At 46.1% G+C, this 27,825-nt stretch overlaps 1 protein-coding gene across 4 annotated transcripts in view; it reads left to right on the forward strand.

Moving 5' to 3' along the window:
- SNX29 (sorting nexin 29) overlaps positions 1–27,825 on the forward strand; it is a 638,098-nt gene that overhangs the window by 476,308 nt on the left and 133,965 nt on the right. For all 4 annotated transcript variants that reach the window (XM_007986063.3, XM_007986052.3, XM_073015179.1 and 1 more), the window contains one exon: positions 21,259–21,399. In XM_007986063.3, the coding sequence (XP_007984254.1) occupies positions 21,259–21,399 (141 nt within the window). The remainder of the gene's footprint in view (positions 1–21,258; positions 21,400–27,825) is intronic.

Genomic DNA, 27,825 nt, shown 5'->3' on the forward strand with positions numbered 1-27,825 from the left:
AAGCAGAGAGAGAATGATGGTAGAGGATAGTTTTGGGGTGGAGTAAGAGTGTATGCTGGGTGGCATGTGTGCACGTGTGTGTGTGCGCATCTGGTGGAAGTGATGTATACCTGGTGGCAGAGTGTATGAGTACTTGGTAATGTGTGCACCTGTTAGTGTGTGTGCATCTGCTGGGGTGTGTGCATGTGTGTCTGAAGGGATATGTGTGTGAGTACTTGACAGTGTGTGCACCCGGTAGCGTGTGTATGTGTGTGTATCTGCTGGGGTATGTGCATGTGTGCCTGGGAGGATGTGTGAAATTGCCTCCTTTCAGGGAGAGAATGCATCAGGAATACGAGCTTTTCCAAAGGTGGAAGGGTTCTGGGCTCCTGGCCTTCACAGAGACATATCTGGGTTGATGGGAGCTGTTCAGGAGCACCCTCTGAACTCTCAGAAGGCCCGGGGCATTCGCATCTTGTCTTGCCGATGGCCGCCAGAGAGAACACTGTGCATCTCGGGACCAAAGCAGTGTTTGAATTGCATGGACAGAGTTGATTGTGACACTTGAGGCCTCCTTTGCCATAATTCCACCCTCTTTTAGTGGGCAGTAAGCTGTGATATCAGACCGGACCCCTTTTCCCTTTTCTTCTGCATACTGAGTACATTCTGGGAAGGTCAAGTCAGGTTGTGTGTTCATGTAGCATTTAAGGAGAGTTCAACCCCTTTCCAGAATTGCTAATAACAGTACAATAGACACCGGTCATGCATTACGCATGCATTACATCACAACCCTCTTAGGTGGGTGCTAATAGTATCCCCACTCTATAGATGCTAAAACTGAGGCTCAGAAAGGTTAGGTGGGCTGGCCAGGGTCACCCAGCTGACAGGTGGTGGAGTCAAGGGTTAATCGAGGCAGCAGTTCCCGCAGCCTGCGCTTTAACCTCTGTTCTCTGGAGTGGGGCCTCCCCACTCTTAGTGATTAGGAGGCATCTGCCTGTGTTTTGCAGAGATATGGCAGGTCTCAAGAATGGCCCTCACAATGCCTCAATGCCTTGTCTACAGCCTGAGCTCTTTCTCTACTGCTTAAGGACAGGGTGGTCTGGAGGAAGAACACAGATTAGGTGCTGGTAAAAACAGAGGTTCAAATCACGTCTACACCACTCACTCTGGGCCTTTGGGTAAGTCCCTGTTCACACGTCATTTACCCACCATAAAAAGACTTGGACCAGGCAAGATGGCACACATTAACCTCTACCATGGTGCTTTGCAAGCCAGCAAGACGGAAAAATGTTCATCCCAGTCCCATCTTGTATGCGAGGAAACTTTAAAACAAAATTGAGTGCTGTCTTACAGGCATTGTTATGAGAGAGAAATGAGTACATTGGGTAAATTAACTGTATTACGATGTTTGTGGTCTGCATGCGGGTGCAGTTTGATTGCGTGGGGAGACAAAAGAGGGTTCCTCGTGATGACTAATACGTCTCTTTAAACATACATTAGAGAGAGGTGCAAAGAGTGCGCCTATCACATCTGAAATGTTCTATTGTTCTGTTTGTTTTTCATTACTCTGAAATGATTACTGCAAAAATTCCTAAATTGGATGCTTTTCACAGAGGAAGATTAAAGACCATAAGCACAGTCTTGCAGCTGTGCAAAAAAGCCTGTGCATCTGTAGATGGATGAAGAGCCTCAGCAGCTTCACCTTGGGCTCTGCACTGCACATGGAGAAGCCTCAGGCCCATTGGGAAGTGGGATGTTCCATCTGTGAGCCCAGAGGGACCTTCGTTGGCATTTTTTAGCTTATCTGCCCCGAGCTGACCACCATCTGCTTGGCATTATTTAAAGCCTCTTAAATGCATTTCGGTGGGGGACAGGTCTCCATAACACCGGGACAGGGAGGCAGAGTCTTCTGGAGAAACCCAGACAGAAACCTTGCCTGGCTGCAGAGGAGGAAGAAGCATCACACGCAAGCCCTACCCAGACACTAAGTGGTCTCGCTTCTGCGGCTGCCTGAGAAGTTGCAGCTCTTTGATTAAAGATCAGTACTCATTCGAAGGTTTTGTATTTATTATGCACTTTTTGTTATTAGTAAGTTACCCCTGGTCCTGTGTGTAGAGGGAGAAAGGAAGTATTTGTACTCGGTGTTGGCTGCAAGGTTGTCCCAGCCAACAATTCCCAGTCACAGCGAAGGATCCAGGAGGGAGCTTTGAATTGCATAGATAAGTTAGAGGGCCGGTTAAACCCAGAAAGGGCAGTGCTGTGGGCACCAAGGAGGAGGTAGCCTTTGGAGTGTGTCACAATCCACTCCCCTTCTCCTCCTGTGTACACTGCACACGTGCACAGAGACAGGCTCTGGCCACAGCTCATTGGCCCAGAGTGAGCACCCATGCAGGAGAAAACGACCCAGATACTGGCCCAATCAGATTCCCGTTGGTCTCAGGTCTTTTCATTACAAGTGGCAAAATCTTACCTTGGGATGGCTAAAACAAAACAATGTTTTGCCTTGTATAAGTAAAATACAAGGATGACCATTAGCAGGTCACCATGGAAGCTGAAGCGTGGCTTAGCTTCCATGCAGCCAGAGAAGCTCCTGAGTTCTGTAAAGCACCGTTCGCCATGGCAGGAGGGAGAGGGCCGTTCATGATCACATCTGCTTGATCCAGGGTCTCAGCTATTCTCCTTCCTCCTCCCTTTCTCCCTCCCTCCTCCTCCACCCCCTCCTGCTGTCTTCTTCCCCCACCTCCTCCTCCCTGTTTCACTCCCCCCTCCTCCCACCATTTCACTCTCTCCTCCTTCCCCATTTTACTCCCCCCTCCTCCCCCTTTCCACTTCCCCTGCTCTCCCGTCCTCCTCCCCACTATTTCCCCCTTAGGTTCTGCCTCCCTCTGTAGTGTGTTTTCTGGTGGGTTCCTCTCCTATAGGGCTCACCAGTAGCTCTGAGCTTAGATCCTCACAGGCCAAGAAACACGGCTATGAAAACCCTCAGCTCTCTCCCTGTCATACAGGCTCCTGATCGGCCTGGATGGGGCGGAACACCCTCACGGTGGTACATGCAGGACTTGGATTCTCCCAGCCTTGATCTCATGCCTATTCTAGGCTTAGAGCTGGAGCGGGACCGACAGGGAGCCCAGAGACAGGCCGGGTGGAGAGCGGGTCCCTAAAGGAGAACTGAAGAAGAGGAAGTGGATGGCAGGCAGTGAAAGATGACCGCTGTTCGCACGGAGGCTTCTTCCTGGAGCATGCAGGATTATGCCCCAGAGCCGGGGTCAGTCTGCTTGCACATGGGGCTGGGTTGAGGGAGTGTCGTGTCTAGATCCTGAGCTCAGGAGGTGGAGAAAGCAACCCTGCAGAAGGGAGGCAGGATCCCTTGGGCGTGCAGAGGAGCAGAGCAGTGTGGCCTCGCAGCTAGCCTTGGACTTGGGTGGCTTTCTGGTCACTGGTCCTGCCCCTCAGGAGGCCCAGCAGCCTTTCAGGCTCTTGGTTTTTTGAGATACCCTTGTATCCTTCCAGGAATACCCCATTTCCCCAAAGCTATGGTGCACTGGCTTTTCTTCCTGGTAATCGAAGAGTCTGTGACTTAAGAAGATAGAAAGACCAGCGAGACCGTCGGCCTGGCTCACAGAGTTCCTCCCCAGGAGAGAAGTGCCTGGCTCCCGGTGTGGTTGGGAGCATGCGGAACAGAAGCACGGCGAGATGAAGCGTGGCTCAGCTTCCATGCAGCCAAAGGAGCTCCTGATTTCTGGAAAGCACAGTTAGCCGTGGCAGGAGGGAGAGGGCCGTTCGTGATCACATCAGAAGGTGCCATGCTAACGGCCGTTCTAGCTGAATCATGGCCTCCCCAGCCCATTCCTTCACACAAGAGCTGTTTGGCTGAATGAGACTTCATCACCCAACCACGTCTTGCAGCCAGATGCAGCCGGACAGGCCTAGTGCGGCTGAAACTTCCCTTTAGGGAGGGAAACTGTAAAACTGTCTTTTGGGCATCGTGATTTCTTTAGTATTTTCAGAGTTGAGGGTATTGCTTGTTCAAATGCCAAGATCATTTTTAAGGCCATTATATTCTCACTGTTTTCTTATTGTCAAGAACGTTTTATTTGGAAAGGTCTTAGTGAAACCAAAGTAGGAAACTCCTTCTATATTTTTAGTCTGGACTTCCCTCTTGTTACCTCCTCCTCCCCCCGGCCAGCTCCTCTTCATCCTTCAAGACTTTGCTCAGACATCACCTCCTCCAGGAAACTGCGTTCTGTATCACCTCGCCTTATCTTCTGGCCTCCTGTGCGTCCCTCTGCCATAACACTTACTCCACTTGACTATAACTTTTTGGCTGGCTGGCTGCCTCACTAATGTGTGAACTCTTTTTTTTTTTTTGAGACAGAGTCTAACTCTGTTGCCAAGGCTGGAGTGCAGTGGTGCGATCTCAGCTCAATGCGACCTCCGCCTCCCAGGTTCAAGCAATTCTCCATCCCCAGCCTCCTGAGTAGCTGGGACTACAGGCACATGCCACCATGCCCAGCTAATTTTTGTACTTTTAGTAGAGACAGAATTTTGCCATGTTGGCCGGGCCGGTCTCAAACGCCTGACCTCAGCCTTCCAAAGTGCTGAGATTACAGGTGTGAGCCACCGCACCCAGCCAAATGTGTGAACTTCTTTAGAACAGGCACTTTGCTTTTGCTAATAATAGCCAACTTTTATTAAATATTTATGTGTTAAGCATAGTAGTTGATTTTCAAACACAGTCCTAGAAAGTAGATGCGGTAATTGCCCACATTTTACTTTAAGAAATTGAAGCATGTGTGGAGAGGTTTAGCAAATTACTTAAGGTCATACCACTAATGAGAATATGAAATCAAGATTCTATCCCAGGCAGCCTTAGTCTTTTTGTGCCCATAATCATTGCTCTGAACTATTGACTCAGCCCAGCATCTCTCCTTGGAGCCACCACAAGTCTGGTGACTAGTAGGTGCTCAGTAAATGTTGGGTGAACTTAAAGAGATTGGATACCTGTGAATGTGCAGCTGGGCTGACTTGGAAGGAATTTTCAGAGGTGGTTTTACTGCTTCTATTACTGTGATGAGGAGTAGAGGCACGTTTGGCCTCCTGCCCGCATGGAATTTTGCAGTCAGAGCAAGTTGTCACCGCAGCCCTTCACTCCTTCTCTCCAAGACAAATGGAAACTTGCTCTGTTTTTAAAACTTCTCCTCTATCAGAAGCTTTTTCAAAGGCTCTGGTGCTGAGGCTGCGGGGTGAAAAGTAACCTCCCATCTGTCACAGCAATTCTGCTTGGGATTGGAAAACAATTTGAAGCATCACATCTTCCAAGAGGAGTTCTCCTTTAAATTTTTTATGATAGAAAATATTCAGGCTGGCCGGGTGTCGTGGCTCACACCTGTAATCCCAGCACTTTGGGAGGCTGAGGTGAGCAGATCACTTGAGGTCAGAAGTTCAAGACCAGCGTGGCTAACATGGTGAAACCCTGTCTCTACTAAAAATACAAAATTAGCCGGGTGTAGTGGCGGATGCCTGTAATCCCAGCTACTCTGGAGGCTGAGGCAGGAGAATCACTTGAACCTGGGAGGCGGAGGTTGCAGTGAGCCGAGACTGCACCACTACACTCCAGCCTGGGTGACAGAGTGAGACTCTGTCTCAAAAAATAATAATAATATATATGCGCGCACACACGTACTCTATCTCTCTCTTATATATGAGAAAATATTCAGGCCAATGTGGAGATCAGTATCTCAAATACCCTGAACACTCTGGGCCTCAGCTGTGGCTTTGCTCTGGGTGCTGGGCTCCATCTGTTGCTGTGGGTCTAGTCCCCAGCGAGCTCTCAGCCCTGGCCCTGCAGCCTGCGCTGGACCCTGCTTCCATGGTCAGCTTCACTTTCCCCCTTCAGTCTTGTACATTGCCTCTTGGTTCCTGAACGACAGAGACGTGCCTTTCATTTTCGGAGGTGACCATGCCTTTTCAAGTACCTTTGCAGTTTAGCCTCCATCCGACTGCATTTGGGGAGAAGATGGAGGGTTGGAGGTGTGTTGTCTTCACAGTGTCAACCTGAAGTCCCACTTACTTGAAAAATAAGTCATTTAATTTTTCTGCTATCAAAGTCTGTTCAGTAGAAGAAAAAAATTTTGAAATCTTGAAAAAAGATAAAGAAAAATAAAAATCTATCACCATTCGGAAATAGCAGCCACTGTTAATGTTTTAATTTGTATCCCAGTCTTATTTCTGGGGATTTAATTATACACATACACACACGTGACTAGAATCATACTTATCAATATATCATAAGCAGTATCTGAATTCCATGATTTCAGAATACACAGGGTTCCAGCTTCTGTTCCTTGCTGCCTCCCCCCATCCCAGGAAGACTTGGCAGGTATTTATATCTATGAAGAGAGAAGCAGAAGCCTGTTCTACCTTCCCAGGGAAATAGAAAGCTCTTTGCAGAATATCAGTGCTGCAAATGGAGCAGCCAGTTTAGCAATGCACATGGCTAAGGGGGGATCATGTGCATGACTCAAATATCCAGACTGCGACATGTGACTGCAGGATGAAGTCATACTTCCTTTTACATCCCCCTGCTATGATCGCTGGAGCCCCCAGCAGCTTGATTGCCGGAAATTAGCTCCCATCGCAGTGGCTCCGGCTATTTCTGAGTTTCCCAGGAGCCGCCTCACGTGGACTCAGGGACTCGACCCTTGTGATTTTCTCTGTGGCCCCTGCTGCTGCTGCACATGCTGAAGATGCCACTTGTTAGGATGCCAGGATCCTGGGCACCGCTGCCCACCAGCGGTCATTGCCGCTCAGACTTGGGTTGGGGGCGGAGGCAGTTGCTCTGCATTGCTACTCAAACCCAGATGTGACAGCTGGGCCTGTGCCTTATATCCACACAACACAACTGAGGCCAGGCTAGAACTTTTTCATTGCATATCACCTCTGTATTAGTCCATTTTCATGCTGCTAATAGAGACATACCCAAGACTGGGCAATTTACAAAAGAAAGAGCTTTAATTGGACTCAGTTCCACATGGCTGAGGAGGCCTCACAGTCATGGCAGAAGGCAGGGAGGAGCAAGTCACATCTTACATGGATGGTGGCAGGCAAAGAAAGCTTGTACAGGGAAACTCCGCCTTATAAAGACATCAGATCTCATGAGACTTGTTCACTAACAAGAGAACAGCACGGAAAAGACATGCCCTTGTGATTCAGTTATCTCCCACCGGGCCCCTCCCACAACATGTGGGAATTATGGGAGCTACGATTCAAGATGAGATTTGGGTGGGGATGCAGAGCTAAATTGTTTTTAAATTTTTAAATGTTGACAAAAATTGTATATATTCAAGTCATATGACATGATGATTTGATGTACGTATACACTATGTAATGACTGCCACAATCAGATTAACATATCCACTACCTCCCCAAGACAGCGTGTGTGTGTGTGTGTGTGTGATGACACTTAAAGTCCGCTTTCTCATCAGATTTCAAGTAAACAGTACCATAGTATTGTTAGCCAGAATCCCCATGCTGTCATCAGATCCGCTGAACTTACTCATCTTCTAAAAGAAAGTTATAAGATGTACCCTTTGACCAGCATCACCCATCTCCCCTATCCATCCCCCCAGCCCCTGGCAACCCCCATCTATTCTGTACTTCTATGAGTTTATCCACAGAACTTCACTCACACATCGCCTGTAAGCGAAGTCAGGCAATATTTGTCTTTCTTTGTCTGGTTTATCTGGTTTAATACAATCCCCTCCAGGTTTATCCATGTTGTCACAAATGGCAGATTTCCCTTCTTTTTTTATGGCTCAATATTTTTCCACTGCATATATGTGTGTGTGTACCACATATATTCCATATGTGGTATATTTATGTGTGTGTGTATGTAGAGATACACACACCACATTTTGTTTATCCATTCATCTGTTGACAGACACCTAGTTTGTTTCCATATCTTGTGAATAATGCTGCAATAAGTATGGGGGTCCAGATAGCTCTTGAAGGTACTGATTTAATTTCATTTTTTATTTTAAAGTTTCATTTTATTTTTCAATTAATTAATTTGAGACAGGGTCTCAGCTCTCACACCCTGGCTGGAGTGATCTGATCACAGCTCACTGCAGCTTCCACCTCCTGGGCTCAAGCAGTCCTCCCACCCTAGCCTCCTGAGTAGCTGGGACTTACAGGCATGCACCACCGCACCTGGCTAATTTTTAAAAATTTTTTGTAGAGACGGAGTCTCACTGTGTTGCCCAGGTCGTTCTTGAACTCCTGACCTCAAGGGATCCTCCCGCCTCAGCCTCCCAAAGAGTTGGGATTATAGGCCTCAGCCGTCACACCCTGCCTTACTTTAGATATATATCCAGAAGTAGGATTGTTGTATTCTGTATGGTAGTGCTATTTTTATTTGTTTAAGGAGACTTCATACTATTTGCCATGATTTACATTGCCACCAATAGTGTACAAGAGTTTCCTTTTCTCCATACCTTCACCAACACTTGTTTCTCGTCTTTTGGAGAAGGGCCATCTTAACAGGTGTGCAGTGATATCTCATTGTGGTTCTGATTTGCACTTCTCCGATGAGTGGTGATGTGAACACCATTTCATCTACCTGTAGGCTATGTATGTCTTCTTTGGAAAAATATCTATTCAGGTCCTTTGCCCATCTTAAAATCAGATTATTTGGGATTTCTGTATATATTTTGGATATTAACTCTTTATCAGATATGTGGTTTGCAAATACTTTCTACTTTATAGGTTCTTCTCATGTTGTTGTTTGCTTTGCTGCACAGAAACTCTTTAGTTTGATGTAGACCAGCTTATTTTGTTTTGCTTACTTTGCCTGTGCTTTGGCAACAGATTCAAAAAAATCACTGCCAAGACCAGAGTCTAAAAGCTCATTCCCTGTATTTTCTTCTAGGAGTTTAACAGATCTTACACTTAAGTCTTTAATCTATTTCATGATAATTTTTTATATGGTGTAAGACAAGAGTTTAATTTCATTATTTTGAAGGCAGATATTCATTTTGCCCAGCACCAGTTGTTGAAGAGACAGTCTTTTCCCCATTGTGTTTTCTTGGTGGCTGTGTCACAGATTAGTTGACCATATGTGTGTGGATTTATTTCTGGGCTTTGTTCTGTTCTGATGGTCTATGTGTCTGTTTTTAATGACAGCACCAAACGATTACTGTTGTTTTGTAATATAGTTTGCAATCAGGGACTGTGGTACCTCCAGCTTTGTTCTTTCTCAATATTGCTTTAGCTATTCAAGGTCTTTTGTGTTTCCATATGAGTTTTAAGGTTGTTTTTATATTTATGTGAAATGTCATTGGAATTTTGATAGAGATTACATTACATAGTATTGACATTTTAACAATATTATTTCTTCTAGTCCATAAACTTGGGATATCGTTCCATTTATTTGCAGGGTTTTTTTTTTTTTTCAGTTTATTTCATCAATGTCTGATACTTTTAAGCATATAGATCTTTCACTTCCTTAGTTAAGTTTATTCCTAAGTATTTTATTTGACAAAATTCCACATCCTTTCATGATAACCCCCCAACAAATGAGGTTAGAAGGATGTACCTCAGCATAAGAAAACCATATGTGACAAGCCTACAGCTAACATCATACTTAACAGTAAAAAGCTGAAAGCGTTTGCTCTAGGATGACGAACAAGACAACGATGTCTACTCCTGCCACTTCTGTTCAATATTGTACTGGAAGCCCCATTCAGAGGAATTAGACAAGAAAAAGAAATAAAAGGCATCCAAATTGGAAAAGCAGAAGTTAAATTATCTCTATGTGCAGATGATATCATGTCATATAGAAAACCTTAAAGAGATCACCAAAGCAAAACAAAACAAACCCACAACTGCCAGAACTAAGAAGTAAATTCAGTAAAGTTGTATTAGTAAATTCAGTAAAGTTGTCGGATGCAAAGTCAACATACAGAATCTGGTGTGTTTATATACACTAACAATGAACCATCTGAAAACACAAATTTAGAAAAGTCCCATTTATAATATCGGACTAGAACTTTTAATAAAACTGTATATACAGCAGCATAGGGATCATGGGAGAGAGATATGGCAGCGGGGACAACTTTTAATGGCTACTACCAGATGCAGCTGCCTTCAGATGTGGCAACCCCCTCCCGGAGTCCGGGTCTTCAGAGCATCTTTGAAAGGGGCCTTCCTGCCTTGCTCGTGTCCACCACTCCCTTGAAAAGTCCGGCTTTCTGCCTCACCATGATTTGCCTGAAGCCCCAGCCCAACAGCCATGAACCAAAGCATGGATAGTTTCATGCCTAAGTTGTCTCCTCCTTAGTTTTCTGGCAGGGACTGGTGTTGGCAGCAGTTGGGACTGAAAGAGGCCATAGCAGTTGGCTGCCTGGGCTCTGAGGTCCTCAGTGAGTTCCAAGGGGATTGGCAAGTCCATTAACTTAGCAGGGTGACATAAAGTGGAGACTGTTCCATGAGTCCTCTAACAGAGGCCATTTGCATCTTCCTTTGTTGGAAATGGTCCAGTCCATGGCATATCTACTCATAGACTTTGTTTTAGAGCCGACGGGTGGGCACCTGAACCAGAAATTCAGTGAGTTATGGGAACAAGAGTGCCCACCTTTTCCCCTAGCTTTCCTAGGTGTGAAGGAAAGGGCAGTGGCCAGTGATGCAAAGATGTGGGCCATAAAGTCAGGCAGACCTGGGCTTCAGTCCTTGTTTCTCTAATAACTAGCTCTGTGCTAGACCAGTGACTCAGACTCAGTAAGGGAGAGTGGCAAATTCCTCTCCATCAGGGCTTATGGCAAGTAAAAATGAATGGGCCAACCATGGTCCATGGCCAGTAGTGCTAAAATATTTCCTTTTCTCTTAGAGACATACATCTATGTTCTCTCTCCAGTAATCTAAAAGTGAGTAAAAGAAAACCCATTTGTGTATAAATGCCTGTGGCTCACTAGGGCAAAGATCCATGCTCTCATTTTCCTCTTCCAAATCCGTAAGAACTGTAGATGACAATTCCATGCTCTGAGCAGCCCTCGGTTCGTGTATTTGACATGTATCTATCAGGCGCACGCACAGACACACAGGTGACATCCTGCTTTTGTGGGATTGAGAGGGGCAGAACCTGTCAGTAAGACACTCCCTGGAAGTGCTCTCATGGACAGGCAAATACACTGCCTGCATCCGCTCTGACCTGTCCATTCCTTCATTCATTCGTTCATTCATTCTGTCCTTCTTACAAATTTAGTCCTGGGAATATATACTGAGTGTTTCTTTTGTACTTCCTTTGGATAAAATTGACCAGATTCCTGTCCTCATGGAGCTCATCCTCTGGTTGGAGGAGAAAGACAACAAACAGGTCTACCTAGCATGCCACATGGTGGTCCGTGCTGGGGTCAGCCGTGATAGTTGAGCCAGAAGCCTCATGGAGTGTGGGGATAGGCATCGAGTCTGTCCAGGGACAGGGCATTCCAGACAGAGGGAACAGCTATGGCTCTGGCTCTGTGGCTCCACCCACTTCATCATCCTCTAACATCCCGGACCGGGCCCTGGACACCTCTGGCATCCTCTTGGGTTCCTCGTCCTCCCTGTTCCGGCTGCCCCAGCCTCCTTCCACTTGTCTCCTGTTACACAAGCCTCTGCCACATATCCCCTCTGCCCTGCCCTTTGCCCGACAGCTGCTTCCCTTCCAGGACTGTCTGTTCTGACTCCTTTGTTTTCTTTTTTTTTTTAGTTGGAGTTTTACTCCGTCACCCAGGCTGGAGTGCAGTGGTGTGATCTCAGCTCACTATAACCTCTACCTCCCAGTTTCAGGCGATTCTCATGCCTCAGCCTCCTGAGTGTCTGGGATTATAGGCGCCCGCCACCATGCCCCGCTAATTTTTGTACTATTAGTAGAGACGGGGTTTCACCATGTTGCCCAGGCTGGTCTCGAACTCCTGACCTTAAGTGATCTGCCCACCTCAGCCTGGGATTACAGGTGCTGGGATTACAGGTGTGAGCCACCGTGCCCAACCTCTGACTCAATATTTTGGTTCCAGATCAAACATCAAAGCTCAGCGAACCCAGCCCCACTCCCAGGCGTGGTGCCGCTGGCAGAACCAGGCCCCCTCCCGCAGCCCTCATCTCCCTTTGAAAACCTGTATTCCTATGGGTGATTATTGGCATCAGGTCAGCTGAGGTCCCCGAGGTCTGAGCCCTGGGAGGTGGGGATCCTGCCTGGTTTTGTTCTCCATGATAGCCCCAGGGCCCAGCCCCGAGCTTGGTATACAACAGGCTACCTGGTGGTGACTGAGGAGGTTCTGCCTGGGGGACAGTGGGGATTGGGAAAAGAGACCTGGTTTGAGGAGGGTCTTGAAGGAGGAGTACACACCCTCAACCTAGCGTCCAGTTCTCATTATGTCTCAAAACTAATAAAACAGCACAGGCAGTGTTGGGGGCTTGGAAAGCTGGTCTTTGGGCAGTTCCGGCCATGCCACTTTCAGAAGCATTGAGTCAAATGTCTAGAGACAGTAGAGCATGGGCTGAAATGGAGTGAACATAATGTGTGCACCTCAGTTCTCTCCGAGACACAGAGGCTGCTCTTCAGCTATAATTACTGTACTGGTTCCAGGTAAAGCATAGACTGGCTGGGTCTCTGCCACATCCAAACCTTTACGCTACATCCTTCTTTCAAAGGTCTGTGGAATGGTGCTGGCAATTCTTAGTAAATAATGCATTTCCTCTTGTACTCGTCTGTCTCATTTACATAGCCCAGTGAACTGAGAAGTCATTTTTCTTGGGCTGAGTTATTCATCTTATTCTCGGCATTTGGCTGCAATAATATCCCTCTATCGGCACGGCCATACAGTAATTCAGGCAATTTTGTTCTAGCAGTGAGGACACTTACAGTTAATAACACATGAAGCTATTTCATTAAAAGGAAAGTTTTTTAGGATACATTAACACAGGCCTTGAACCAAAACACAAATCATTTCATTCCCTGGCTATTAAGGAAGCAAAATGAATTGGGAACCTGAAACCATATTTTGAAAAATCATTGTTATCCTCATGTCATCTGACTCTCTCTGCATTCAACAATCTGCATAAAGGGGATCGGGGTTTTAGAGAGTTGATAGCACTTGTTTTTCTCTGAGATGGAGAAGATGTGGTATGGGCTTTGGGGGCAGCATATTACTGAAGGCCCAGTGCTAGTTCCGCTGCTCACTCCCTGGGGGATAGAGAGCGCATTTCTTAGTTGCTCCACGTCTGTTTTAAGGCATATAAAGTTGCAGGGCTAGCCCGGTGCAGGCTGACTCACGCCTGTAATCCCAGCACTTTTGAAGGCCAAGGCAGGTGGATCACCTGAGGTCAGGAGTTCAAGACCAGCCTGGCCAACATGGTGAAACCCCATCTCTACTAAAAATACAAAATTAGCCAGGTATGGTGGCTTGTGCCTGTAATCCCAGCTACCTAGGAGGCTGAGGCAGGCCGAGGATCACTTGAACCCGGGAGGCGGAGGTTGCAGTGAGCTGAGATCGCACCATCGCACTCCATCTTGGGCAAGAAGAGCAAAACTCCGTCTCAAAAAAAAAAAATAGAAAGAAATTGCAGGGCTTTTGTGAACATTGTGCGTAACATGTCTGGCACATGACAGGTGCTGTGAAATGGTACAGCTTTTTCCGTATGTCCAAGAAAGTTCCAGTTAATACTAGTTTTCACTCTTGAATATTACAACATGCAGAAAAAAGTATTTAGTTTTGAGGTGCAGGACTTTGGATTGTTAAGGAGTTACGTGAAGTTTGAAATGGAGAGGGAGGCATTTGGTCGATGCTGCAGGAAGCCTGACGTGTTGGTTCCACATTCGCTGTGTGTCAGTGACTGTTTTATTTCTGAGTTCTCACCGCCTTCATGTCAGTGGGTTTCTCTGTGGGGTCTGATCCTTGCAGGGATTTACAACATCCATCAAGTATCTCCTACGAGGTCCTCCTCCTAAAACAGCACTCTTGCCCGGGAACCTGGGGGCTTGTGTGGCAGGGGCTGGATAAATGCCCAGGCCGGCCTGCAGCCAGCAGAGAGGTGCACTGAGCTCGTTCTGAGTCAGAAGCGCGGGGAATGCTTCCCCGGTTTTGTTTTAGCACTCGGAAACCCACTCAAAAAGGTCATTTCCTGAACTCTGCTGTTACTGTTGAGTTTTCTGGAAGCAGAGGGGATGCTTAGCTGCCCAATCCACAGAGCGTGCTTTATGTTTGTGTTTCCCCGCCTGCCTAGCATTTGACAATTAATTAAGCATGGTAATTACCTGCTTTAATTTCATGATTGCACATCCTATAATTAGCCCTAATTCTGTAATAGGGAAGTTCATGTACACAAAGGCAGCCGATGATGAAGGTGATAGGGTTACAATATTAACAGCTGCCATTGCTTATTGCCTGCCAGGCATGGGTGAGGCACGATACCTCACAACCACCCAGTGACATTGCACTGGCCTGTCTAACAGATGAAGAAGATGAGTCTCAAGGTGGGATGTTATCCCCAGGGTCACAGCAGCTGCAAAGGGAATTGTGAGGATGTGAACCCAGGCCTCCTTCCCTACACAGCTGTGCCCTTTCATGCTGCCATTCTGCCTCTTGCAGGAGCACCTGAGATCTGACATGTTTTGGGCTAAAGACGCCCATTCCTATGCTTGGCACACCCTCAAACCAGATTGAGGGCTTCAACCACTTAAAGCAAGCTTTTAATCTTCATTCTTTCTCTCTGTCTGCCTGACTCCCTCCCCACTTCTTCTTCTTCTTCACCCCACTATGGGAGTGCATGTTTGTGCGTGTGTGTGTGTCTGAGATAAATTTTACCCTGAATGTTGACTGCTTCATTGTTAGATGTTTTAGTATGTATACAAAATGTTGTCCCGAATATAATTGCCCAGTTCTCCTCCTCTCCCAAAGATTTAGCCTCTAGCACTATCTTCATTTATCCAAATGGAGACTCGACTTGAAGAGGTGAATTAACTGATCCAGAATCCCTTGTCTGGCAAGGGGTGGAGCTGGAATTCAAACCCATTTCTCTCTCAGGCCAGAGTCCAGTGTCTGGGCTCCCTCCTGATGCTGACATATGACGATGTGTGAGGTCCCCCTGGACGCGCACCTACAGAGCCTTGGCACTGCCTCCTGCCCCATCCACGGCCTGGCTTAGACCTCCCCGCCCCACGAGTTAGGGTGAAAGCTCACTCTCCCGAGGACAGTGAAGGCAGGGCTTTGTTGTGTTTTTGGTTTTAAATTCAGGATTAACGTAAATATGATCAGGTGTATAAATCTTAAGTTTATAGTTCAATTAATTTCACTTCTGTATAGACATTCATAACCACTGCCCAGATACAGATCCTGGATGTTTCCAGCTCCCAGAAGGCTCCTTTGTGTCCTGCACAAGAATCCTTTCTCCCTCCCAAAGTCACGAAGACATTCTGCCATGTTTTCTCCTCCTCGCTTTATGATTTCACTTTTCACACTGAAGTCTATGACCCCAAAAGACACGAGAGCAAAAGCCACACATGTGAATGTTCATAGTTGCTTTATTCATCAAAGTCGCGACTGGAAACAACCTTGATGTCCACCCCAGCAGAACAGGTAGATACAAACAGGGAAATATTCATGCAGTGGAATACTGTGCAGTAGTGCAAAGGAACTTGAGGGCCATACACAGTAACACAGCTGCATCTCACGTCCACAGTACTGAGTGAGAGAAACTAGACCCATAGGAGCATACACTGATTCCATTTAGGTCAAGTTCAAAAACAGGGGAAAGGCTGGGTGCGGTGGCTCACGCCTGTCATCCCAGCACTTTGGGAGGCCGAGGTGGGTGGATCACCTGAGGCCAGGAGTTCGAGACCAGCCTGGCCAACATGGTGAAACAATTTCCGTACAAAAATTACAAATACAAAATTAGCCGGGCATGGTGGCGGGCGCCTGTAATTGCAGCTACTCAGGAGGCTGAGGCAGGAGAATCACTTGAACCTGGGAGGCGATGGATGGTTGCAGTGAACCAAGATCACGCCACTGCACTTAAGCCTGGGCGACAAAGTGAGTCTCCATCTCAAAAAAAAAAAAAAAAAAAAAAAAGGGAAGAAATCTAGGGGATAGTGCTTAGCATTGCAGGAGAGCACTATTGATTAGAACAGGGCACAGGAAAGTCTCATAGGAATACTCTGGTAAACGCTCTTCATCTTCTAAAAAGAAAGCGTTTCCTTGAGACCTTATCTGTGCTCGAGCTTGTTCTGGATTCTGTTCATTGATGGACTGAGGTTTTTGCATTTTTTTCTCCCCTTAACCTCCCTTTACCTCCACTGTTATTCCAGACGTTGTGAGGGTAATTCTTCTCAGTGGAAAAGAAATCTTCAGATTTGAACTTCCTCCTAAAATGAACAAGAGAGGGTCTGCCCCGATGCCCGATTACAGATATTACCCTCCGATTTAATCTTCTTTTGCTGAGTCGAGGAGATCCGACATAAAGTGGTTTTTTATTGCTTGTTTTAAAAGGGAACTTGGTTGTGTCAGAAGAGGTCAACTCTTTTTATCCCTCTGAGGAATTATTATCTTTACGGCTCAAGCGGAAGGAATTGGGGCTGATCAAACTTAATTTGCGGGGGAGAGGCTTCTAAAATAACAAACAAAACAAAAGACTCTTAACAATTTGGGGCCTAAGCCCTTTGAAATCCTTGGTGAAATAAGTCTGTGATTTGGTTAAGTATATATAATTCAGGGACAGGTTAATTTGCAGAGCATGTTTCCTAACTTTGGGTGTTTGGAGCATTGTTGTTGTGGATCAGCCATTGGGATAATTTCGGATAATTTTAATGGCATTAGACTGGATTCGATTAGATCCAAAGGGAGAGGCACAAATGAGGTGAGACTGGAACGTCTGATAGCAAGGAGACCTTTCCAGGAACACGGGATATGCTAAGAGGTGCCTGGGCTTCAGGAGAACAAGGCAAGGGCTCCTGGTTCCAGCTACCCACATTGCTGGCCTGGGGTTCCTGGTGCCTTCAGGATTCTGGGTGACTGCTGCAGACTGCTGTTGTCAGAGATGCTTGAACCAGAGCAACTCCATCTTGAATAGGGGATGGGTAAGATGAGGCTGAGACCTACGGGGCTGCATTTTCATGTGGTTAGGCGTTCTAAGTCACAGGATGAGATGCGCAGTCGGCACAAAATACAGGTCATAAAGATCTTGCTGATTAAACAGGTTGCAGTAAAGAAGCTGGCCAAAACCCACTAAAACCAAGATGGCGACGAGAGTGACTTCTGGTCATCCTCACTGCTGTACTCCCACCAGGGCCATGACAGTTTACAAATGCCATGGCAACAGCAGGAAATTACCCTATATGGTCTAAAAAGGGGAGGCATGAATAATCCATTTCTTGTTTAGCATATCATCAAGAAATAACCATAAAAATGGGCAACCAGCAGCTCTCAGGGCTGCTCTGTCTATGGGGTAGTGGTTTTTTATTCCTTTACTTTCCTAATCAACTTGCTTTCACTTTACAGTCTTGCCCTAAATTATTTCTTGCTTGAGATTCGAGAACCTTCTCTTGGGGTCTGGATCAGAACCCCTGTCCTCTAACACTGTGATAGAAAGTGTTAGAGGCAGAGGGCAGGGTTCACATTCCTTATCTCCCCACCTACTCTGGGCAGGTGATCTGACCTCTCTGAGCCCATTACTTCATCTGAAAAGGGAGTGTTCGTACCATCGGCCTTGCAGATTAACATGAGGCTGGGCAGTGAGGTGCGTGAAGTGCCTGGGATAAGACTCAACACATAATAGGTGGGCGGATCCTGGGTGCAGATTTAGTCCTGATGAGTTTTAGGTACCTAGGGGATATCACGTCCTGGTCTGGAGTTTGTATCAGAGGTCCAGACTAGAGATACACATTTTGGAGTCATTGGCCTAAACATGAAACGTGCAGGCCTGGGAGTGCACATGTGTGTTCCGGGAAGAGGCAGGGCATGGGCAGGAAAGGAGGTGCCCATGTGGAAGGCAGAGAGAGAGCAGTTGGAGAAGAAGGGGGAGACTCAGGCATCCAGGGAGCAAAACCAGTGGGCTTTTGCATGCTCTTTATGAAAAATGTAGAGTCAGAATTTATCACTCACAGGAGAGAGACTTGTTTTTATTATTACGTTAAAGAGGTTTTAAAGACGCGTATTGATATTCACTGATGCAAATTACAATGGCCATTCATCATTGGAGGCTTTACCCTGTAGGCTGTTCTTAACTCGGGTAATTTTTTAAATTGCATTGATCTCTCTGTCACTTCTCTGGTTTCCCTTGTGATGTATTACAGTTGCTGTATATCCTTGGAAGATGCTAGGGCCTGTAAAAGGCTGGTGAAGCAGTGCTCGTGTTTTCTCTACTTGGTTACAATAAAGAAGGTGTACGCCCACGTGTGCTTATCCCATCTGGATGTGACCTTTTGTTCAGTTGAGCTGACAATTGCAAGTCCAGATCTTTACTCATTCCTAACCCAAGTCCAGTTCCTCCCCGTCTGTAGGGGGTCCCGAGTGATCCCGGGCATAGCTGCACTGCTTGTATACCTGAATTCTTTCCATATCATTTTGGGTGGGAGATGCTGTTCTCAGCTCCATTTTGTAGACAAGGAAATGAATGATCAGAAAGGTTGCATGGCTTGTCTGATGGGTGAGTTTGTGCATTACATCGGGGTTCCTGAAATTGCCCGCTTGTCAATCACTGGAGAAGCTTTGGTTGCTTTGGGGATTCCTGGGCCTCACTCAGGTTGTTAATGTAGCTCACCCAGTGGCTGGTAAGATTTGGAAAGGACTGCCCCTCTCCACACCAGATCTTGGATATGTTGGTGGAAAAATAACAATAATGACTTCTTGATTGTTTAGATTGGGGGTTATCGAACTCTTTCTGTAAAGGGCCAGAAAAAATACTTTTAGCTTTGCAGGCTGTATGGTGTGTTTCAGCTTCTTAACTCTGCTGTACAGAAGCTCCTTGACTTATGATGGGGTTATGTCCGGATAAGCGCATTGTAAGTTGAAAATACCGTAAGTTGAAAATGGATTTAATACGCTTCACGTAGTGAACAACGTAGCTCAGCCTAGTCTACCTTCAACCGCTCAGAACACTTAGATTCACCTATAGTTAGGCACAATCATCTAACACAAAGCCTATTTTATAATAAAGTGTTGAACAACTCATGTAAAATATGCTGCACATCACTAGCCTAGAAAAAAGGTCAAAATTTGAAGTGTGGTTTCTACTGAATGCTTATTGCTTTTGTAGCATTATAAACTTGAAAAATTGCAAGACAATTGCCATCCTAAGTGAGGGACTATCTGTATTGCAAAAGCAGCCAAAACAAATGAATGTGGCTGCATTGGGCCCATGGGCCATAGTTTGCCCACCCCGATCTAGAAAATTAGTATTACGTATGATGACCAGAGAAGTGATTGAACCTGCCACCCTCCAAAGGATGTTTGGACTTTTATAAGAATATATCATAAGCAGGTATGGGCCATTCAAGATATATAGGGTGACAGCCAGGCATGGTGGGTCACGCCTATAATCCCAGCATTTTGGGAGGCCAAGGCAGGCAGATCATCTGAGGCCAGGAGTTCAAGACCAGCCTGACCAACATGGCGAAACCTCGTCTCTACTAAAAAAACAAAAAATTAGCCAGGTGTGGTGGTGGGCACCTGTAATCCCAGCTACTCGGGAGGCTGAGGCAGGAGAATCACTTGAACTTGAACAGATGGCTACAGGAAAGAATGACTAAATCAGGCAAGTTATGGGAAGAACATACTGTATGCTATTTTCCCCAATATCAACAGAGATCCACAGCCCTATTAATAGCAGAGATGCATTTTCGTGTTTCTGTCATGTGTGTATTGCAGCACTAACAGCAGAGGTTGCTGAGATCATGCCACTGCACTCCAGCCTGGGCAACAGAGTGAGACTCTGTCTCATTTAAAAAAAAAGAAAAAGATATATAGGATGAGAACTGCATTCCACTGCTCATACAAAGACCCCTCAAACGTTACCCTGAAGAAATTAGAGATGAATATTTCTTGTTTGTTGAAGAAGCCTTGAGTAACTGACCTGATTATAGGTTTGGTGATGTGACGTCGACAATAATGGGATGACATTATTGCTCCTTAAGTTCATCAGAGACACTCCGGGACTTCTGTAAACTTGACAGGCATTCTGTTTCTCCATCTCACTCCATCAAAAACATCTCTCCATTCGTTAATTGAAACGTTGGGTGTGATTTGAGTCTCTAGTCCTTCCTCCTGTTCAGAGAATAACGTGAGACATTCTACGGTCACCATACCAGAGTTCGAACACATAATGTCTGTGTTCGGGGTTGATGGGCGGCTTTCATGTAGGAACAGAATTTATCACTCGCATTAGAGATGCCTCTTTTCATGGTCATACAGGTTTTAAAGATGTGTATTGACATTCATAGAGTGTAAATGACAATAGCCCTTTATCCTTGGGAACTTTTCTCTCTGGGCTGTTCTTAACTCATGTAATTTTAAAAAGTGGATTGATGTGTCTCCTGCTTCTCTGTTTTTCCTTGTGATGAAGTCGCTACTTTTCTCGGAAGGTGCTAAGGCCTGCAAAAACCTGAAGAAACAGCCCTCACATTTTGTATCCCCAGAGTATTCTCTAAGGAGTCAGAACTTGATTAAAATGGAGAAATTCTATGTCCCGGTTATGCTTATCCCATCAGGACATGGCCTTCTGTGTAGTGGGGCAGATGTCAGCTCTGGCCCCCTCCCTTCTTTCTGAAACTGAATTCCACCTCGTGTTTGTGGTGGTCACAGTGGTCCCAGGCACCACCACATTGCTCTCCAAACCACCTTTGGAGCGAGGTGCTGCTCTCAGCTCTGTTTTACAGATGAGGAAACCAGTGGCCAGAAAGGTTGACTAGCCTCTCACCAGCAAGCTGTTAGTGCTGCAATACACACATGACAGAAACATGAAAATGCATCTCTGCTATTAATTGGGCTGTGGATCTCTGTTGATATTGAGAAAATAGCATACAGTATGTTGTTCCCATAACTTGCCTGATTTAGTCATTCTTTCCTGTAGCCATCTGTTCAGCCGGCACCAATGAGTCCCTGCTCTATGCCAGGAACTGGGCATCCAGTGGTGTGTAACACAGATGTGACTCCTGCTGCGACTGGTTTTCCTGGGGAAAACATTGCCGAAATCCTACTCCTTTATAATAAGGGTTTTAAGAGGAATTTACGTTTTCTGTCTCTTTCTTGGCAGGTCTACATCCGCATAAAAGACGATGAATGGAATATCTATCGCCGGTATACAGAGTTCAGGAGTTTGCACCACAAGTTACAAAACAAGTACCCTCAAGTGAGGGCCTACAACTTCCCACCCAAAAAGGCCATCGGAAACAAGGTACCGTCCCACGCTGGGAAGCTCACTTGTCACTGCCTGTGTTAAAATGGATTATTTATTCTTCTTCTTTAGTCCGTTACTTAAAAACACATGCTCCTTAAAGAAAAGTTGGTGGATATAAGAAAAAAATAGAGAAAAGAAATAGCCACTCATAATTCCACCACCTAAAGACGGTCACCATTACGTCATGTGTGTATGTGTGTCCTCTCATTTCTCTAGGGCAAGAAGTTGGAAAACTTTTTCTTTAAAGGGCCAGAGAGTAAATATGTTTGGCTTTGGGGACTGTACTATTTCAGAGGCAAATATTCACCTCTGCAGGGGTCCTGTGTAAGCCCCCATAGACAGTGCAGACACAAATGAGCGTGGCTGAGTGCCAATAGCATTTTATTTTTAAGAGTAGATAGCAGCTGGATTTGGCCTGTAGGTTAGTTTGCCAACCCCTGTTGTGGACCGAAAAATGCTTTTCTCGTTTTCATCCATCATTGTCATGATGTTCACTTCAACTTATGACTGTGGAGTCGAACTTTCTCCGAGGAGTTTGTTGTTGTTGTTGTTATTGTTATATGTTTATTTGCTTCGTGAAGGCTAATGATTTATGATGACCCAGTTTGTCTCTGTGTATTCATCCCAGTACCCTTGAGGAAGGAGGTGCTAGCCCTCTGCAAGCACCTTGTTTGATTGATTGCAATCAATCAAATCAAATTGTTGGTTGATTAGTATTATTTACTCAGCAGTCATTAATTGGGCACCAATTGTGTGTCATTGTGCAAAGGGCTGGGTCCAGCCCTGGAGAAGACAGACCTGTGTCTAGACCTGGCTTGGAGCCCTGTCTAATGGTCAGCTTCAGCCAGGAGGCATCATGATGTCACTTCTCATGTTTGCTTAGGGAAGCAGTTCTCTGGCATAGCTGCACTTTGGATCCCCTGGGGAGCTTTAAAAACCACTGAGGACTGCCTGTGGCCCACCTCCATCCCCATTCTGATTTATCTGAAGTGAGGCCTGGGCGTAGAGCAGTTGAATAGTTGTCTTAGTGGTTGCACTCTGTGGCCAAACTGGAGAACCTTTGGTTGAGAGTCAAGAAGGAGACAGAGGCACTTCATCAGTTTCGGTATGTGTTCAACAGCTTGGCAGGGACAGTCCGATTGGGAGGTAGAGCCATGACCTTTCTCAGGACGTGTAAGACATCGGGCGTTGTATTGAGCATGATCTCTCTGCCATGGTCGTTCTCAAAGTGTGGCCCCAGCCAGCAACAGCAGCAGCAGCCCCTGGGAGCTGGTTAGAAATGCAAGTTCTTGGGCTCACCCTAGACTTGCTGATTCACAAGCTCTGGGGTTGAGAGCCTGCAGTCTGGGTTGCACAAGCCCTCTAGGTGATGCTGTTCATGAGGAAGTATGAGGACTGCCCTTGTATCTTTTGACAAAGCCAGGTGGCAGATGCCATATGGGGTGAATCCCTAGTTTCTGTCTTTAGGAGGTACCGTGCTAGGATTTCCTTGACCTTTATCACAGAAACACAGAGCAAGAGTTTCCATAACCCACTCCTGGCGCTTGGGAATTTCATAGAGAAATCTGTTCCCGACCCTTACGTTTACATGTGTGTAGATTTCTATGTATAAAACAGATTGAAACCTGATCATGCCAAGGTCTGCTCGATTTGAACGTAAACAGTTACAAAGCAAGTTTATCCCAGGCCCAGAATACATTTGTCCTTCATTTTTCTGTTGAGGAAAAGTAGAGCTGAACCGCTACACATGGCAGACAGAAACTCTATACTTGTTCGTAGCAAGGAGTATGAGAATTATTTTGAAAAGAGGGGAAAATTATATATTGATTTAATCTAATGACCCGTAGGCTCATACAAATCTTGGGACTCATTCGGAATGTCCTAAAATGTCATAAAACAACATGCTGCTAACCAGCGTGTTATCAAATTATAAGACATTCTCATGTGCAAGAAACACGAACCTGGAGTGGCCATTCCGTGACAGCTTCTTCGCAGAACCTGCCTGTGTCTTGTGCTAAGGGAACACCATTGTAGCCCAAGGTGGAAATGAGGGGATTTGGATGAGGAAAAGTCTTAGGTTGTGGCTTTACACTGTCCTGACTTAACATTGTCCAGGGGTGAGTCCTGACTTAACATTATCCAGGCGTGCATGGGAACTGCAGCTTTAAGCAATAAGACGTATTGTGTTATGAAATGAACTTTAGCATGGACAAATTGTTACAAACAAGAGTTCGGTTCCTAGGGCATAAAAGTACTGTATTTAGCTTAAAGTCTTAGTTTCCAAGAACCTATCACCAATGTTGAGTCAACACTTGCTATGTTACTTTCCTCTTGCTGCTGTCACAAATCACCACAAATGTAGGGACCTAGAACAGATTTATTGTCTTACAATTCCAGAGGTCAGATGTCCAAAATGAGCATCACAGAGCTAAAATCATGGTGTCAGCCAGGCCTCTTCCTTCCGGAGCCCCAGGAGAGAGTTTGCTCCTTGCTTTTTCAGCTTCTCAAGGCCACCCTCATTTTTGCCTTGTGGCCTTCTGTTTTCAAAGACATCACTCAGCCCTCTGCTTCCATCATCACAGTCACATTTTTCTCTGGTTCTGACCCTCTTCCTCTTAGAATTCCCCTTTGATCACATTGGGCTCACCCAGATCATCCAAAATAATCCCCCTTTATCTCAAGATCCTTTACTTAATCACATCTGCTGAGTCCCTTTGGTCATGAGAGGTTCTGGGGATTTGGGTGTGGACGTCTGTGGGAGCCATTGTTGCACCCACCACGTGTAAGGCATTGCTCCACGCTTTCCCTGCAGCCTCGACTCCTTTCCCACCTCCTCCCTTCTCAAGCCCCCAGTTACACAAAACTTAAGACAAAGCAAATCTCACCAGTCCTGAAAACACTGGATTCGAGTTTAGCGAGATGAGGCTGAGCCCTAAGGAGTGGGAGGGTTTTTCTGGAGTTGGGTCGTGTAGAAAGAGAGCATGAAGATATCCTGGGTCTGTCCTGTGCAGGAGCTGGGAATGGTGTTGTTGTTGTTGTTATTGTTGTTGTTGTTGTTGTTGTTGTTGTTGTTTGGTTTTTTGGAGGCAAAATCTCACTCTGTTCCCAGGCTGGAGTGCAGTGATGCGATCTCAACTCACCGCAACCTCCACTTCTGGAGCGGGGAACTGGGTCTGCTTCATGCTGTCCACCCTCATCCCCAGGCTGGAGAGACGATCTGTCCCTGCTAGTCCCAGGGCTGACTCCTTACAGCGGTGGACTTTTCCCCTGTGAAGCCTCTGTCCACTGAGCAATGTGCTTTTCTCCCGCCAACATAACCCTATTTGCACATAAACAAGCTTGGGAATAAAAGACACCATCTTAGTGGGCCTGGCCCAATAATGACCAGCGGGTACGAGTGCACCTGCTGGCTCTTAACTGGATTTATAGTCCTGTTCCCTGTGGTGGGAGTGGATCTGACCGCTCAGGTCATGAGCAGTCTTGGGGCCACAGCTCCATTTCTAGCCTGTGCTGCTTTTAACTTTTAATTAGTTTTTAATAAGCTGGTTGAACTATGATTGTCTTTTATACATAGATATATATACCGAATCTTGCTCTGTTGCCCAGGCTGGAGTGCAGTGGCACAATTTCAGTTCACAGCAACCTCTGTCTCCTGGGTTCAAGTGATTCTCCTGCCTCAGCCTCCTGAGTAGCTGGGACTACAGGTGCCCACTACCACACTTGGCTAATTTTTGTGTTTTTAGTAAAGACAGGGTTTTGCCATGTTGGCCAGACTGGTCTCAAACTCCTGATCTCAAGTGATCCACCTGCCTTGGCCTCCCAAAGTGCTGGGATTACAGGTGTGAGTAACAGGAGGGGCCATACCTGGCCCTGTGATTGTCCTTTGATTCCTTCTTTCTTTTTCTCTGCATTTGGCTAAGACATACACACTTCCCTTAAATCCACCTTAGCTGCTGCTCAGGACGGATCTGAGTGATTCTTCCCATTTCCAAAGGAGGATTGAGTCAAGATGCAGAACCTTCACAGCCAACAGAGGCCATTGGTGAATTTATTTCAAGGCCCAGCTTATGCTAGTCCCACTGGGCTTAATAACTCAGGACATTTGCTTTAATATCCCAAGGGCAAAATCTCTGGAGTGTGTTGATTCTAAATTGGCCCAGAAAAACTCGCCACGTCAGAATCTTTTCTTTGATTGGGTTACTTCAGGAATAACTCACTTGTCCACTTGGAATTATGGCACACCTCTAGACAAGATGTCTTCGGGTTGATAGAATTTCATTTCATTTCCTTCCTTCCTTCCTTCCTTCCTTCCTTCCTTCCTTCCTTCCTTCCGTCCTTCCGTCCTTCCTTCCGTCCTTCCTCCCTCCCTTCCTGCCTTTTCTTTCTTTCCTTCTTTCCTTCCTTCTTTCTTTCTTTCGTTTCTTTCTTCCTTTCTTTCTTCCTTCTTTCTTCGTTTCTTTCTTCCTTTCTTCCTTTCTTTCTTTCCTTTCTTCCTATCTTCCTTCCTTTTTTTCTTCCTTTCTTTCCTTCTCTTCTCTTCTGTTCTCTTCTCTCCTCTTCTGTTCTCTTCTCTCCTCTTTTCTCCCCTCCCCTCCCCTCCCCTCCCTTCCCCTCTCCTCTCCTCTCCTCTTCTCTTTCGCAGGGTCTTGCTCTGTCACCCAGGCTAGAGTTCTGTGATGCAATTGTAGCTCACTGCAGCCTCAAACTCCTGGGTTCCAGTGACCCTCCTTGCTTCAGCCTCCCAAGTAGCTGGGACCACAGGCACGCACCACCACGCCTGCCTAATATTTCAATTTTTTGCAGAGACAGGGTTTTACCATGTTGGCCAGGCTGGTCTCAAACTCCTGGGCTCAAGAGATGCTGCCACCTCAGCCACCCAAAGTGCTGGTATTACAGGCATGAGCCATCACACCCCACCAGGGTTGGTTGAATTTTACATGCCTTGTTACTCTTAAGCCTTGAACCCATTAAATGACTCACTGCAGAATCCACAGACCTAGACCTTTTTTTTTTTAAATTACAAGTTGTTTTTGTTTTTGTTTTTGTTTTGACGGAGTCTAATTCTGTTGCCCAGGCTGGAGTGCAGTGGCACGATCTCGGCTCACTGCAAGCTCCACCTCCTGGATTCACACCATTCTCCTGCGTCAGCCTCCCGAGTAGCTGGGACCACAGGCGCCCACCATGCCCAGCTACTGTTGTTTTTTTTTTTTTTTTAGTAGAGACAGGGTTTCACCGTGTTAGCCAGGATGGTCTCGATCTCCTGACCTCATGATCTGCCCTCCTCAGCCTCCCAAAGTGCTAGGATTACAGGCGTGAGCCACCACACCCAGCCATAGACCTAGACATTATTCAAAGAAATAACAAACATAGTTTAGCCTTTCTCATTTGTCAGATGAGTATCCTTCTAGCCTGAATTTCTATATATTTCCCGTACAATGCCATCATTGGTGATTGTCTGACAGTTTTATAATTGAAAGTGATCTTAATCCCTATTTGAATCTTTTCTAATTGACAAGATTAGCATGTTGTATAGTATGTGGACCCAGCATTTTTCTTTACCAAAGAATCTGTTGCCTTAATATGCCATGCATGTGTGTAATTGTATATTCACAGGATACCCAGAGCTCTCCCTGGAGGTATCCATGCCTTCACGTACCATATCAAGTTCAAATCATGTTGAAATAGTTGGCCTTAATATCAGTTCACCATTCGATGAAGTTTATACTTTCATAGCTGAGTCAAGCCACAATAGATATATATTGAAGTTATTCATTACCTTTTTTTTTTTTTTTGGAGATGGAGTCTTGCTCTGTCACCCAGGCTAGAGTGCAGTTGCATGATCTCAACTCACTTCAACCTCCGCCTCCCGGGTTCAGCTTCCTGAGTAGCTGGGATTACAGGCACCTGCCATCATGCCTGGCTAATTTTTATGTGTTTTTGTAGTGATGGCATTTCATCACGTTGGCCAGGCCGGTCTTGGACTCATGACCTCAGGTGATCCGCCCACCTTGGCCTCCCAAAATGCTGAGATTACAAGTGTGAGCCGCCATGCCTGGCCATTAACTTTTTTTTTTTTTTTTTTGAAACAGAGTGTCGCACTATCACCCAGGCTGGAGTGTAGTGGTGTGATCTCAGCTCACTGCAACCTCTGCCTCCTGGGTTCACGCGATTCTCCTGCCTCAGCCTCCTGAGTAGCTGGGATTACAGGTGTGTGCCACCACAACTGGCTAATTTTTGTATTTTAGGTAGAGACGGGGTTTCACCATGTTGGTCAGGCTGGTCTTGGACTCATGACCTCAGGTGATCCACCTGCCTCGGCCTCCCGAAGTGCTGGGGTTACAGGCATGAGCCACCGCACCTGGCCCATTAACTTTATTGTATCACTGAGGTGGGGCTTGGTTAGGCCAAGGTAACAATTCCAAG

Source organism: Chlorocebus sabaeus, chromosome 5 (genome assembly GCF_047675955.1).
Source record: "Chlorocebus sabaeus isolate Y175 chromosome 5, mChlSab1.0.hap1, whole genome shotgun sequence".
In the NCBI taxonomy this organism is placed as follows: domain Eukaryota; kingdom Metazoa; phylum Chordata; class Mammalia; order Primates; family Cercopithecidae; genus Chlorocebus; species Chlorocebus sabaeus.